General features: G+C 38.1%; 1 protein-coding gene across 4 annotated transcripts in view; it reads right to left on the reverse strand.

Annotated features, from left to right (window-relative positions):
* Positions 1-15,733, reverse strand: part of MDM4 (MDM4 regulator of p53) — a 35,499-nt gene that overhangs the window by 16,419 nt on the left and 3,347 nt on the right. For all 4 annotated transcript variants that reach the window (XR_006103457.1, XR_006103456.1, XM_042462553.1 and 1 more), the window contains exons 2-5: positions 12,719-12,823; positions 11,675-11,749; positions 6,273-6,406; positions 4,907-4,956 (exon numbers count right to left, since the gene is read on the reverse strand). Coding sequence is in view for 2 of the 4 variants with exons in the window: in XM_042462553.1 (XP_042318487.1) it covers positions 4,907-4,956; positions 6,273-6,406; positions 11,675-11,749; positions 12,719-12,793 (334 nt within the window). In the remaining 2 variants the exon portion in view is untranslated. The remainder of the gene's footprint in view (positions 1-4,906; positions 4,957-6,272; positions 6,407-11,674; positions 11,750-12,718; positions 12,824-15,733) is intronic.

The raw sequence follows: 15,733 nt of genomic DNA on the forward strand, positions 1-15,733 counted from the left end.
TCCTTAAACAGCTTTAAAAAGGCTGTTAAGACAAATCTCTTCTGGCAGGCCTTTCCAGAATAGAGAACGCAGCCTCAGGAAACTCCTATGAATAGATACTGCCGCTCCCATTAATTATTGTTATGTTGTTTGACCCTTGGGTCAGTTTTAACTTGTATGGTTTTAATTTTCTATTAGATTTAATATCTTTTTAAGGGGGGAAGGTACTAGGGATTTGATATGTTTTGCATTTTTAACTTGTTAGCCGCCCCGATTGTTCTCAGAGGGGCGGGATACAAATAAAATTTATTATTATTATTATTATTATTATTATTATTATTATTATTATTATTGGGTGGTAGAAAGAGGCAAAATGGGTAGCAGAAAAAGTAGGTGGACTCACCCTACCCATTGCCAACATGCAACCCAACACAGACAAGTAATGCCTCATTCGAATATGTACAGAGAAAGAGGATATGCAGGCACACAACTTTAATGTGTGAATGCAAAACAATCAGAGCTTAAGAGTTCAAAAACATGGCTCTAGGACTTTCCCTAAAAGAACAGAAGAGACTGAAGGGAAATGGAAGCTCATTAAAACAAAAATCTTCTTTAGAACCTAATGACAATATATTTAGTCAGTCAAAAAGAAGTAGAAAGGTTAGTAAGGTCCAATACAGATGGGCAAAAGCGCCATGTTGGAGCCGATTTAAGGGCTCTACAGGGCTGGGCGTCCATACGCACCCTGCCCTAATAGCGGCACCTGTGTGCCTTCTTGCCACGGCCCCACCCACACGGGACATGTGATAATGATGTGCAGGCATCCACGCGTTCAAATGGCACTCACTGGAAGCAGTGTTGTCAACACGCATGAGCACCATTATGGCACTCCAAAAAAGAAGCTTCTCTAGGCAGCTTTTTTTAGGGCACACGTCGGTGCCGCACAGTCCAGTCGGCGTGGCACCAATGAGGGGCAAAAAAGGGCACCATGAAGTCGCCCATCTGTATCCCCCCAATGAAACAAAATTAAGTGTTGACTGTTCTTTAGTCAGAGAATAACAGCTCAGCATCACTTTAGGAGAACTGAAGCTATTGCAAGCCTACAGTGGAAACGGGATATGGTATGAAATAGCTGAAGAGCATAACAAATTATATTTTTGTCTTCAGCAGTGCAAAAAACAAAGCTCTGTTGATTATATGTATATACAATAAAAGAAAGAACTCATACATACTGTCTTATTTAGGAAGAATATTATACTTATTTCCTATTTGAATGCTGCAAGCTACTTTATAGTGTTTACAGTTGCCCCTCCTTACTCATGGACTTGAGGTCCACGGTCTTGAATATTCATGGAAGGGTGACCTCCGTTATTTTCAATGGGGCGCGCCCTGCAGCACATACCCTGTTCACTCTTGCAACATTCAAGCCTATGGGGCTTGAATATAGGCGAGTCTCCGATTTTGCGGAGGGGGTGTGTGTCCGGAACGGATCCCCCGCAAAAATGGAGGGCTGACTGTACTTTGAATTTTCTTACCATGCATTTTACTTTTGAATCTGTCAACTAACAATGCTCTTATCCACCAGAAGAAAAGTATACCTTATTTCCTAGGCTTTCAGTGTTAATTTGCTTAATCATATCATTCTAAAATCAGTAGGAAATCAAACCATGATAAATGGAAATACATTTAGTCCTCCACCAATACCATATTCCTGCTCCTGCCCTGGTCTATAAGAATTGCTAAGTCTAGTATTTGCACAGAGCACAAATGGAAGTACTCAAATCAAACTACCGTATATATTCAACTATAAGTCGACCTCATGTAGAAGTCGAGGGCAGGTCTGGGGGCCAAGATTATGGATTTTGATATGACCCATGGATAAATTGAGACTAAAACTTAGCGGCCTGCAACAAAGGATGTAAAGGGAAATGATGCCAAAGAACTTAGAAAATTTCAGCAGACATTAATTGTTTGTGCTGATCTTAAAGACTGGATAGATGAGAGAGTACAGAGGACTCAGACTTCTTTTTGGTGCTCCCAGGATAGACTAAGCTCTCGCCTTTTACCACTCACTTCAGAAAAAGGGGATGGTTCTTTTTTTTTAAACATATATAAGAGTTAAAGTATAGTATTTACATTGACCTGTGGATAAGTCGATTCAGGTTTTTTTTTGAGTCAATTATTTGATGAAAATTTCTAGACTTATACATGAATATATACAGTATCTATAATTTAACTAAGGACTAAAACTAAGGTTGGTGATTTATACCAAAATGCTCAAGTGTATTTAATTGTGGCAAATGTTGGTGTCAGCATAACCAAGTGTATGGACTTCTCAAAGCACTTGAGTATTCGTTTAACAGAAAACTGAAAGTACCTCAATAGTCCATCTAATTCAGTGGTCCCCAAACTGTGCTCTTTAAGGGATTTTGGACTTCAGCTCCCAGAATCCCAGACTATTGTGCAACAAAATAATAATAATTGTAAGCCACTCTGATAGCCTTTAGGGTTGAAGGGCGGGGTATAAATACCATAATAATAAAATATCATAATAATGGCTGAGACTTCCGGGAGCTGAAGTCCAAATCTCTTAAAGGGTACTGTTTGGGGACCACAGATCTAATCCAACTCTGCCAGTGTATCCAATGCCACAACACTCCAGATAGCCTCGAAAAAAATCCAGCCCGTCTTTCAAAATTTCTAAAGCAGAAGAGCCTATTAACTTCCATTCAATGGTCAAACTATAGTGTAGTCAGGAAAAGCTTCCTATGTTTACTTGACATATCATTTCTAGAAATTATAAAGACAGCGTTACACTCTTTGGACCAATATTCTTAATTCATGTCTTAATCCACCCGTATTCAATAGTTTTTGGTTCTAACACTCAATGTCCACTTCACTCCCTCCTGAGGTAGGGTTTACTCTACAGGGTCAGTAATTCCTAGATTTTGTTGTTCTATGCCTTCAAGTAATGTATTGTAACCCTATCACAGAGTTTTCCTGGCAAGATTTGTTCAGAGAGGGGCTGCCTTTGACTTCCTCTCAGAGTGAGAGAGTGTGACTTGTGCAAGATAACACAGTGGATTTTCATGACCATGTGGGGATTTGAGCCCTAGTCTCCAGAGCCCTAGTCCAATGCTCAAACTACTACATCACACTCATTCAATGTTTTCCTTTATTATATTATGTTAAGGCCACCCAACAATAAATTGAAGATATGATCTATAAAATATAATCCCAACAATACCTTCTTGGATACTTGAAGTTCAAATATAAGAGAAGCCCACACTAAGCTCCCTCAAACCCTCCACACAGTCCTACCCCAAATCTAGAAATATTTCAAATGACACTGGATAAAGCTGCCTACTAAACTGAGGATAGCTTCAGAAACTGCCTCAGAAACAGTTCAAGAAGCTGTACTGTTTACAGAAAGAAATCTGTATGCATGTGCACAAGCCTGTCTGTTTGCATCTCAAGAGTTTCTTGGAATCAAAAAACAACAAATCATGTTTCTCCAAAATACAGCTCCAGAAGAGTACATATAGAAACTTCCTTTCAAGTTAAGACCAGAACGGACATGATGTTAACTCCATGACTGCAATTTTAAAAGTGTGTGTTGTACACACTGTAGCTACAGAAGAACTTTAGCAGTCTTAGGACTGGAGCACAAACCTTAACTCTTACTCCCTGCTATGGATGCCTGAGCCAAAAAAAAAAAGATCAACTTTGAAACAACTAGCTACTACCACAAAAGCCATGAAAAATTCTGGCATTTAAAATCTGGACAGGAAGAAGAAAGAGTAATATTTTAGCAAGAATGGTTTGGTTAAACCATTCTGGGAGTTTTTGTTTGTTTAAACCAGGATTTGGCATTTTGTTTGTTTGTTTTGAATTAATGTGTAGGGCTACACCAATATAGGACTAAATCAGAAAATTGGGTAGCAAAATGCAGTTCTGATGTTATGGTCACTAATTTAAATAAAAAATTTTCTTTAAAAAGTGCTCTTTTAAAGCAAGTTGTTTTGGTTGAACCTATGTTAAATGAAGTCTTTGTTTCTCAGTGGCATTTCTTGCACTATAAAATGAAAAGAGTAAAAAGACACGATTGACACTAGATGCTGGTGTAACAATGAACAATTGCCAATAAACGAATGTTTACATTCGAACAGTAATTGTTGTTCCAGTAAGAAGGCTGGAAAATAGTAAGAACAGTCATACCTTTTAAAAAATGAAAAATCATTTTTTCAAAATTAGGGGTGTTTTCTTTTTTAAAAAAAAAACGTTGCTTGGTTTAAACCAACCAAACCTGATTTTTAAAAAACTTTCCCAGGCTTCAGGAAAATATGTGAAATGAGGATGTTGCCCAGCAAGATTAAGGGGAAGATGTTTCTCACAAGTGAAATTAAAAGTGGTTTTCTAAAAACTGCCAGAAAAATAAGATCACCGAATAAATCACCTGTGAGGTTCAATTATATCGGTCAACTCTCCATTATGAATAGAAAACAACTGAGATTGCCATTGCTGCTTCTATATTCAAGCCAGTTCACCTAACTGGCACAATCCAGGAGAAATTAAATCCACAGAAAAATATATATATTTAAATACATGATTAAATGTTTAGTCACACTGATTTCACGGGAACTTAACATTCCCTGTGTTGCATTCATTGTGTTTTACTGTTCTAATCATCCCAGATGTTTAGGCAGTGTTGTCCTACAACTAGAACAAACTAAAATAAGTAAAGTTATGTATCTCTTTCTTCCAGTTTGTAGTGTAAGAAGTACATGAGAAGAATGTAGTGTTCTTAGTCATTCCAATGCTTCATCACCAATTCATTCCAATCCAAATATTATTCACCTACTTTTACTTACCAGAATGAATTACATAAAGGAGTAAATAAACTTGACTAATACTATAAGAGACCTACCTGTGAAAGAAGCAGGAATCACATTCCGTTTCAGCATGTCATAAACCGGGCTGCAAAATAATAGTAAATAGTGAGAATAGAACAAACCATTCTTACCCTCCCTGACACACACACCAAAAAAGGATTCCGTATTCTTCAACCATAATGCATGACAAGATTTAAATGAACTACCCAAATGCTAGTATTAGCATGTGTTATGAGTCCAGGAAAGACCTCATACACAAGCCACTGTGTACTGAATGCAGAAAGAAGAAAACAATGGCCAAGGTCCTATATCAGAGACCTTGGTACATCTCCTAATGCTACCTCCATTAAATCTACTTTTAAACAATGGAATTTCTTTTAAAAACCATGGAGTTATAGTTGTACACTCCTGAATTAGATGCTTGCAGCAGCAGCAACAACAACAAGCATTCCAGAACTTTATGATGATACTAAATCTTTAAAGTAGGATAGCTTGGACACAGAATGTAAATGCTATCTGTCTAGAACTTTCCATGCACACACAGAATTAAGTACTATCACATTCCAGTCTCCATGAGTAATGTGACTTGCCAAGCAAGATGACAAAAATGAGCATCAGAAATAAGATGGAAAGTTTGGTGAAACTCTTGTCTGCTTTTGAATTAAGATACTAGAATTAGAGGCCAACCATTTTCTGCATTCTATGACTGAATTAGTGATCTACATGCACAGAAGAATGAGATGGTAAGTGATACATAATTCTAGATTTAAAAGCTTTAGGCTACAAGGAAGAAAGAGATCATCCTTTTTAAATGCTCCTCTTTAAGGTTTCCTGTAAATGGAAAAGCAGCACAGCAATTAAAAGAACTAGGCAAGAGGGTATCTGCAAGTTTTCTATCTGTAGGGATTCAAAAATGCCAACCATTTATAGGCAGCTCTCTCACACATGCAATTTAAACTTGTTTAGTCTATTTTACCTATTCACATACCACAATCTCACTCAGATGCATATGTAGATCCAGCCTTAACTGGGAGGACTTATTATGTTCAGCAATATGGGTTCAACTCAAAAGCCTCTCTAGTACAAGATTAGGGTCTAGCTTGTAGTGATAACATGGGTTATTTTTATACATACATACATGTATAAATATGTATAATGGGGTATCTTGACGATGGGACCCAAGTCTAAACATGAACTTCATTTATGTTCCATATACTATATGAAGCCTGAAGGTAATGCTATACATTATATTTTAAATAAAATTGTGCATGAAACAACGTTTGTATCCACTTAGCCATCAGAAAGCAAAGGGGTCACTATTGCAGCCACACATATGGCTGAGTTTGGAGCATTTTGGATGTCTACATAAGGGATATTCAACCTGTTTTAGAAGAGTCCTACCTTGGATCTTTTACAGAGAAACTTTCACGGCCCAGAAGATCTCCTAATTGGTCTCCTTCACAATACACCATATGCTGCTGTTGTTCGTCATACAGCTGTTTCAGCACAATATATTCTCCGAGGTAATGTATGATCTAAGTAAATGAAAGACAACTTGTTATAGCTACTTGGCAAACATTAAGCCAATATGGACTATTTGCCATTTCAATTACTCCGGTAATTATCAAACCTTATTCACTATGAAGAGCTATATACCAAACATTTTCACTACCTACAGTGATCGTTTTCCTACGCTGGAAAAACATGTTTACAAGTTTATTTTGTTTTCCATCACTAACTCACCTCTTCTGTAAATTAAGACACTTTCTGACCTTGTAAAGTGATTAAATTATTCCGTTTAACAGAAGAAGAAACAAGGAGAGTTGATATAATGATTTGGTGAAGTCCAGGAGCAAAAGACTAGATAAGAATCTTCCAGTTGCTTAAAGGAGACACCACCACTCTTCGAGGGAGTGGCTCCACTGTTGAACAGCTCTTAGCATCAGGAAGTCCCTCCTCAGACCATGATCCAAAAATCCAAATCGTTCTTGGTAGCATCATCTGTGGAGCCGCTTATTCACCTCTGCTATATTCCTCTCCCTTCCTGGACCATGCCCTTCGACTTGGAGAAGAGATGAGGATGACAACCTGTGCATCCATCTCTTTCAACTTCCTACCCAAAGCCTCATAATCCCTTATGATATTCTGAAGGCTGTGCCCTGCAGTATCATTAGTTCCCACATGAACCAAAAGAAAGGGGTGACAGTCAGTAGGCTTGACAAGTCTTGTCAGCCTCTCTGTCACATCACAGATCTTTGCCCCAGGGAGACACCACACTTCCCAAGACATCTTGTCAGGCCCACAAACCACTGCTTCTGTACCCCTCAGCAAGGAGTCCCCCACGACCACCACATGCCTCCTCCGAGGCTTAGCAGTGGCTGTTCCCTTTGGTGGAATTCTCTGGGTCCCCTGCTCTGTCCCTGAAATCTGTCCCTGCTGCTGTTCCTCATCATCCTTGATAACAGAGAGCGCTTCAACTCTATTCTGTAGCTGCAAGCTCACAGAACGTTCCCTGGTTTCCCTACTTCTGTGGGTGACCTTCCTCCAACTATCTACTTCTGTTGTATGTGAAGTGACCTCCTCCTCCCCAGCAACTTCCTCTGTGTGTTTCCTGTTCAGGACCGTCTGGCCCGTTCTGTTCAGAAAAACCTCATGCTCCCTATGATGCTGAAGTGTAGCTACCTGGGCCTCCAGCTGCTGTACTTTCTCTTCTAAGAGGGCTACCAACTTGCACTTAGTGCAGGTGAAGTTCACCACATCTGTAGGTAAGAAGACAAACATCCCACAAGTTTTGCAGGTGACTGCAGCAGGTCCTTCAGTGTTCATATTGAGAAGTCTTAAGGAGGCACTGAAACAAGACTGTGGGCTTCTCCTGTTAAAACACCAGTGTAAAGAGCCCCTGCTGGCTTGGTCTTTGTCCCCAAGCTCTGTTAAAGAGCTCAATCAACTGGGACTATAGTTAAGTAAAGAACTCCTGGCTACTAGCTCCTTCCAGAGTAAGTCTCTGACTCACTTCCTCTAAATACAAGCCCCACAAGCCCCTTAAGGAAAAAAGCTTAGTGCAAAATTGAAAATTTAAAGGAGCCCCTCTCCAACACTCTTCCCAGCCCCCTTTGTCCTCTGTACTTTAAAACCTCCTTGACAAAAAGGAAGAAGAAGAGGAAGAAGAAGGAAAATACACCAGCAACAGTGACAAAAGTATGTATTCTCAGACTGAAGCAGATGGATTAAGAAAATAGATCCTTACAGGTCAGGTGTTAATAATCTATATGAATTCTCTGGCAAGTAGAATTCTACTGGCTGGATGAATACACCTTTAGATATGCAAGACATGGACAATGATGTCCAACAGCTATACATCAGTTAAGATGAGGCTGTCTATAATAATCATTCAGTAATCATTCAATCACTTCAACAGTGATAAAGAAATCATTATTAAAAATAGTACAGGAGAAATATATGAATCCTATGTTTACAGTTGAAACATACATAAGATTGATGAAAAATGTGGTGAATATATATCTATGGCCCAAAACACATGGGTCCAAAGGAGCATCGCAAGGCCATGCTGGCACCGTTTCCGCTGGGACCATAGCAACATGACTGGTCCCAATATGGGCTGCCACTATGGTCTTAAATAAGGCTGCTGGAAGGAACAGATTCTATCCGCTCCTTCCTGGCCTGGTTCCCTTCCATTGGTGCAACTTCAGGCCATGTTCAGGGCATGTGTCGTGTAAATGGCACAGCCCCAATGCAGCCTGAAGCCATGTAATTTTGCCTGTGTGTTTTGGGCCTATGAGATCTAAAATAGTTCCCATTCTTAAAGGAGGAGAGAATACATACGCTCTTTAAATATATAAATTAATACTCACATAGTTATGGTCCTTTCAAAGGTCTATTAAGTATACCTAGTATTCCTCCTCTAAGAAGGGTGCCAGTGTGGTATGGGAGCCAGCAGTGGTTTGACTGCTAAACTAGGAATCTGGGAGATGGGGTTCAAATTCTTGTTCAGTTATGAAAACACACTGGGTGATATTTTCTCAGTTTCTGGGGAAGGCAACAGCAAACCCCCTCTGAACAAATCTTACCAAGAAAACCCTGTGATAGGCTCACCTTAAGTTCATCCTAAATAAGAAACAAGTTGAAGGCACACAACAACAACAAGATCACAGGTGCCTGTCTACATCTGAGCACTGCTATAGTACTTAAGTCCCTTCAGCTATAATATAAGTACTTGATAGGAAGTACTCCAAGTCATGCAGAAATGCAGCTAGAATACTATTAGGCATAGAGCCACTATCTCCATTAGAATTATTTATGTTAGGGTTTAAACTCCAGGTGTTGCTTGATTACAGCATTACTGCCTCAAGTGCAATCAAGATCCAATGCACTCAAACTCATGCAGCAAGGTCTTAGTGTGTAACACAGAAGTGGAGCCCATTTTTCACGCAATGTATTACGCATAAAATCTCGCCTTTTCTCCATATTAGCAGCAAAAAGGGCTCACCTAAAGATAAATGCAAAATGAAAAACTGCTAACGGTGCTTCCAGCCACTGCAGGGGGACAGGGCCTTGCTGTGCTAAATGTAGGCTGTTGTAGAAAATTAACATTTTAACACCGAAACCCCTTCCACATAAAGTATTCAATTTGTTTTTGCAAAAATATTAGAAGCTAAATAAGTTATTTAAATGCATAAGTGTTTAAAATAAGTCACACAGCTCTGTAGGAATAGCTGACACATTCCTAATGAAAAACCACTGCATTTAATTCCTAGCTGACAGGATACTCCTGTAAATCACAGCTTGTGTCATTTTTCTAATCTTGTACACACTTTGCATTTTAATCTTAAAATAAATGATTTTGCAGGATGCCTTGGGTTTAGCTGACAAGACATATCGAATGAAAAAAGAAAATAAAAAGTATAATTTAAAAACTTTCAGGCATTGATTGGAAACAAGAAAAACATCTCTTAGTAGTCCCTCAGGAATACAACCACCTACTGCAATTTTCCTCACATTGTTAAGCCTCCTTTTGATAACTCTTGTGCTATTCTAGCAGCTGTTATAGGAGGCTCCTAAAACCTTTTGATGAACAGAACATATACCAAGAAAAATGAAGATTCCCCTGTCATACAGAGAAGATGCAAAAGGGAAGATCCATGGCTCCAACCCAGTTAAATGGCCACTTATAAAGAAAGTTATGAATAGTTTTTGCAGAACCCCCAACATTATCCCTAGCAATCAGAGAACTAGGATACTAGTTCAAGCAGCTGCATCTCATTCAAGCTGCTAAACACTATCCAAAAGCTTGAAAAGCCATAGCTATCAATACACTGGTTTGTGGTTCCTGAACTTTTTTGGGGGGAGGGGGGGTTGAAATCAATTTCAGAAGTGAGAATTGAGTTATGGACCTCACTCCGGAAAATACATTTAAAGATAATTTTCAAGGTAACAGGAAATAAATCCAAGAAAAAAATACACACAGCTCACAAGCCACTTACAGCAGCACTGTACGATTCTGAAGAATAAACTGTTGCACAATATTCAAGAATATTCTCCAGCAATACTGTGTTATTATTGTGTTTCTTTAATACATCTTTTTAAAAGATGAAAACTTCTAAATGCTAAAATGAAAATTAACCATCCCCCCCCCCCCCCCCAATTTTTGTTTTTTAGAAACTGCTCATCACACCCTGTTCTTCTGGATTGGTTAAGTGGGTTATCAGGAAATACATTCTCAAAATAATGACTTTATTTCTGAAATATTAAGGAACTTTGCTTATGTTGGGCTGTTCAGATTCAAGCAGTACAATTCAATTGAACAGGATTTACTAATTCATTTTATTTTGTGACCCATACAGAAGACACATCTGTGGATTTAACAGAACAGGTGACTTCTCACTGAAGACCTACAAGCAGAAGGTTGGCTCTATAAAGAGCCATCTCTGGCAAGGAGAATGAGTTTCTCCCCCCACTCCCCACCCCCCACCCCCACCCCAATTGTCTCCCTTCCTTTCTCCATCTCTTCTGAGGAAGGAAGGTGAAGGAGAGATGGATGAGAACATAGTGGTGAGGAAGGGAACAGAGAGCAAATGTAGTGTTGGGGAGGAGTGGAATAGGGCAGCTCTAGAAGAATGATGGAATTACAAAAGAGAGAGGGGATGAAAACAATGAAGAGAAAGGGTTATTTTATTGTGGTGGCAAGTTTAATCACTGTGAAAAGAATATTAGAAATGTTTGGAGTACAGAGAACCCTCTGAAACTGATACACTTTTCCCTCATGAAGCACCTGCTCTCACTCTAAATAATATTATGTACTTCAATTTGTCTTTCACTTGGTATATTTGTGAACTGAAAACCCTCTTTCCATATCTAAAGTAGAACGGGGAGGGGATGACATATTTGGTCTGTACTACATAGTTATTTGCTGTTCTTTACAGCAAATAAAATTTATGGCCCCAAAGCCAGGATAGCTGTTTGACAATGGAAAACACTCCATCAAAATTTGGTGGAGTCTCCTTTGATTTTTAAAAAGAAGCTATGTGTACATCTGCCAGGGGTGCTTTGATTGTGTGTTCATACATGGCAGGGGGTTGAACTGGATGGTCCTTGTGATTTCTTCCAACTCTATGATTCTGATACTTCCCCCAAGAATGTATCAGTCACTAGAACTGTATGACTTTTCCCCCTTTACTTTTGAACTACTCTGGGAAACCATTGGGCTTGAAGAATAAAAATATATGAAACAAGATAGCCACAAAAAAACTTTCCAAAATACCGAACTACATACATATTAAACTCACCTCCTTTAGTGTAAAAGTTTCGCCCTGAGCACCAGCATCTTGCAGTATCTTCAGGAGTTTCAGTTTGGGTCTTACCTAAAATATATATGGATTTATTTAGTCATGTTGCACAACATTTTGAGAAAGAAATATAAAAGCCACAACATAGGTAGATCTAAATCTGTAGGCAACCCATATATTGTTTTTACTAACCCATCACAGGAAAGTGAAGACAAATATTTTACCTGAATCTCAGAAATAATACTGACTTTTCCCAGCTATAATAATACAGCTAATTCCCAAGATTTGACACTATTTAAAAAAATTATTAATGAGCTTAATACAAATCACATTCCGTGTTTCTAAAAGTAAACTTGACTTTATGTATGGAGAGACAGGGACATGCACCTGATCAAATCCCAAGTATCGGCATGCAATTTGGATGTTCACTCCTCATTCCTTCATTGTATTATTTATAAAACCTAATTAGAGCCACAACCAGAAGGCTACATTAATTCCAAGTGAAATTTCATTCCGAAGCAAAATACTTCCACTAGTTATGACATGGCCTGCTTCTTATGATTGAGATAAATGTTGGTATGGAATAGGCCTGTTTCTAGAGGGCCAATTATTTCTACAAAAAGAAGCCAGAAACAGCTTCTTATTTCTGAAAAACCATCATTTTGTTTACAGATTACAGTTTAAAACAATCCTAGAAATGTAGTTAGTTGGGCTATATAAACAGTAAATATTTGGGATCTGTGGTGGTTTTTCTCTGCTTCCTATCCTTTCTTAAATTCCCTCCCAGGGAGTAAGACAGAAGCAGAGGAACTCAATGCCAACATGGTAAGGTTCTCTATGGTCCCACTCCTCTCCTGCTGAGCTGGATGGGACCCCTTGAGTCCACCTTATTACCCAAAACAACTTGCTGCCATCACCCAATGATTAACTTGTTACACCCCAGCAATACATTGGGACATTGCTGGGCCTTTGATGATGTTAAAATATTCTTCTATTAGACTTAAGTGTTAGCTTATACTCTGAAAAAATCAAGGCATATATTACCTGCATGATTGGTCCAGATGATGTTCTGCAAGCATTCTCAGATGATGGAAATTGTGCAGAGGTGGGAGTTGTCATTTTAGCAGTGAAATAGCTATCAGTGCAAATCTAAAATAGAAATAAAAGTTAGGAATTAGTGAGGAAGACACACAAAAAAATTGCCTAGACAACTGTCAGTTTTTCAGAAGCTTTAAAAAAGATACAAAAACAAATAGTGGAATCCTAATCATCTAACTGCATCTTACATGTCCAAGAGACTACACAAAGTCCATCACAACCTTCCCAGTTGGTAACAAATATGTCATATCCTAAATTTACTAACCAAATGAATGATAAACCTTCCAGGCATTATTGAAGGAAAAGACTACAACTTGTTTATTAGATATCTCATTAAGTTTCGTTCCCTCATCTTTTAAAGAGCTGTATCAAGTTACCTCCTTTAAAGTACAGCCCAGAAAATCTACTAGTCTACTCAAAGAGAATCACGTCCCTTAGGACATGTTCAGACAAGAGCTCAGAATGGTTTGCTAAGAATCACTGGAGAATTCATAGCTGACCGAGTCATTCAAGCCACACTGGGATTGAATGACTCAGACTCACACACTGGACTTGCTGGGAATAGTGAGTCAGCAAACAAAGGTGTGGTCTTCACAGAGTAATGAAAGTCAATGGCAATGATAAAAACATTAATTACATTCAATTTATTAGTGCTACACAGGTTTATGAAGAACACAACATGCTAAATGCCAAGTATTTATATCAACAAGGCCTGTTTTTGCTTTATTCACATTCCAATGGACTGGCTTTGGTGAGGAAGACTTGTAATAACTAACTGAAAAATGTGCTTCTCCTACTAATAAGATGTATATAAAGTTAGAATTAGGTTCATAAATTCTTCTAACATGGAATTCACACCCCACCAACCATCTGTACAAACGTCCTGCATTCCTCTGATTTCAAAAAACAAAACAAAACATCTATTTCAGCTCATTGTTCCAGACTTCTGATATACAGATATTTTCATGATCTCAGACAGTGTTTCTTTTAAAAAGTACAGTGGTACCCCGGGTTACGAATTTAATTCGTTCCGCCGCCGCGTTCGTAACCCGAAAATCTTCGTAAGCCGAAAAAGCCATAGGCGCTAATAGCGAAAGCCGCGATTTCGTGCGAAAAAGCGCCGAAAAGCACCAAAAAATTTTTCGTAACCCGAAATAACCTTCGTAACCCAGAACAGTTTTTTTCAATGGATTTTTTTCGTAACCCGGAAATTTCGTAAGGCGGCGCATTCGTATCCCGGGGTACCACTGTATACTGGTTAACATTATTTAATATTTAAGCTTCCCATGATTGGAACCCATTCTTTATCTATAATAGTTGTATCTTTAGTGTTTAACTTAGCTGTCAGTTTGTCCTGTTCACAGATATCTATTAGTGTAAGTAGCCCTTCATCTATCAAAGGAATCTTCATTGTTTTACAATATTTTGCTATCAATAACCTGACAGAGGTCACCATATAAATGATTATTCTTCCATCTTTCTTCTCATCACATTTCTTTACCTTACTTGTCATATTTAATAGATTTCAGGTTTCCTTTGGAAGTTAATTTTCAAAAATTTACTTATTATTATGCGGACTTCCCTCTAGAATTTCCTTATCTTGTGGCAATTCCACCAAACGTCACACATCATGTCATTGTTCTTTAAAAAGTCAACAGAAGGAATCCACTTCTTCAGAAAATCATTTTCCTTTATATCTCTCCTTGAATATATCTGACTATAGAAGTTAATTTCTTGTTCAGAGCCAAGTCCAATGCTTTGTCAAACCAAGAGAAAAGATGTAAATTATGAGCGAATTTCCAATTTGGGGCTATATGCATCCTTGCCAGAGGAAGAAACTGCACAATTAAATATCTATTCCTTAGGTCTTTGGTAACATCCATAAATAAAGGTAACATAAATAATTCATTTCTATTTACAATCTTTTCACTACTATTTTTCAAATTAGCCAAAGAACTTCATTCCAGTATCAAGAGACTCTAGGACACATAAGCCACATATGCAGGAGGGCTCCCCACTTTACACAACCTCACCAACAAAGTGGTCTTATATTTATGCAAAACAGAGATTATTTGAAGAGGATATAGTGCCACTTGTATATTATTTTACATGTTCCTTCACTCATCAAGTCTGAAACTGACTTGGTGTCTTTTACCAGATGTTAGCCCAAAGATCATTAGGAATTTGTGTACCTACATCATTCTCCCAAACCTTCTTTAAAGTATTTTTATTGTCATTATCACTTTCTATTAGTTTACTAAAGAGTTTGATAGTAGCCTTTTAGATGTTAATCTGGAGATAGTGCACAGCATTTCATATTCTGTCAAAATGGTGGCTGGTCTTATTTTTTAAGCCACTGAGATGAACTGCTTAGTCCATTTCCTCCAACGTACGCCAGTAATTGTTTCACGTCTGAATGGGCTACCTTCAGTTTGTAATTTTTTTGTAGAGAGAACTCTTCACTTAATATCCGCAGATGTTATGATATTGTGAATCCTTTCCCAGAGTGGTCTGGGTTATCAAGCCATCGTTTCTGATGACCTGTACAGCCTACTTTAACTGTCATGCCGAAAAAATACGCAATTAGATTAGGAACTGCTTTCCCCCAACCTTACCTGAAAATATCTCACATAACTTGGGAATCTAATTTTATTTCCTAATAATACAAAACTTTCAATTAATTTCTGCAATTTATTGAGTTTCTCATTCAAACGTCGTATAGAAATAGTCTCTGGGAGGAAATAACAACTTGAGCAAAATGTAAGCCCAAGAAGAGATAAATTTAAGGCCAACCATTCTTTCAGGTTCTTCCTAATCCATAGTAAAACTGGTTAATTAATGATTATTTTGAAATCATTTTTATATAAACACAACCGCAAACAAATTTTAACTTATCTATTTCTATTTTTCAACCTGAAAAGCGGCACTATCCATATCCTTGATATCTACCCTGGATGTCAA

Source organism: Sceloporus undulatus, chromosome 4 (genome assembly GCF_019175285.1).
Source record: "Sceloporus undulatus isolate JIND9_A2432 ecotype Alabama chromosome 4, SceUnd_v1.1, whole genome shotgun sequence".
Lineage (NCBI taxonomy): Eukaryota > Metazoa > Chordata > Lepidosauria > Squamata > Phrynosomatidae > Sceloporus > Sceloporus undulatus.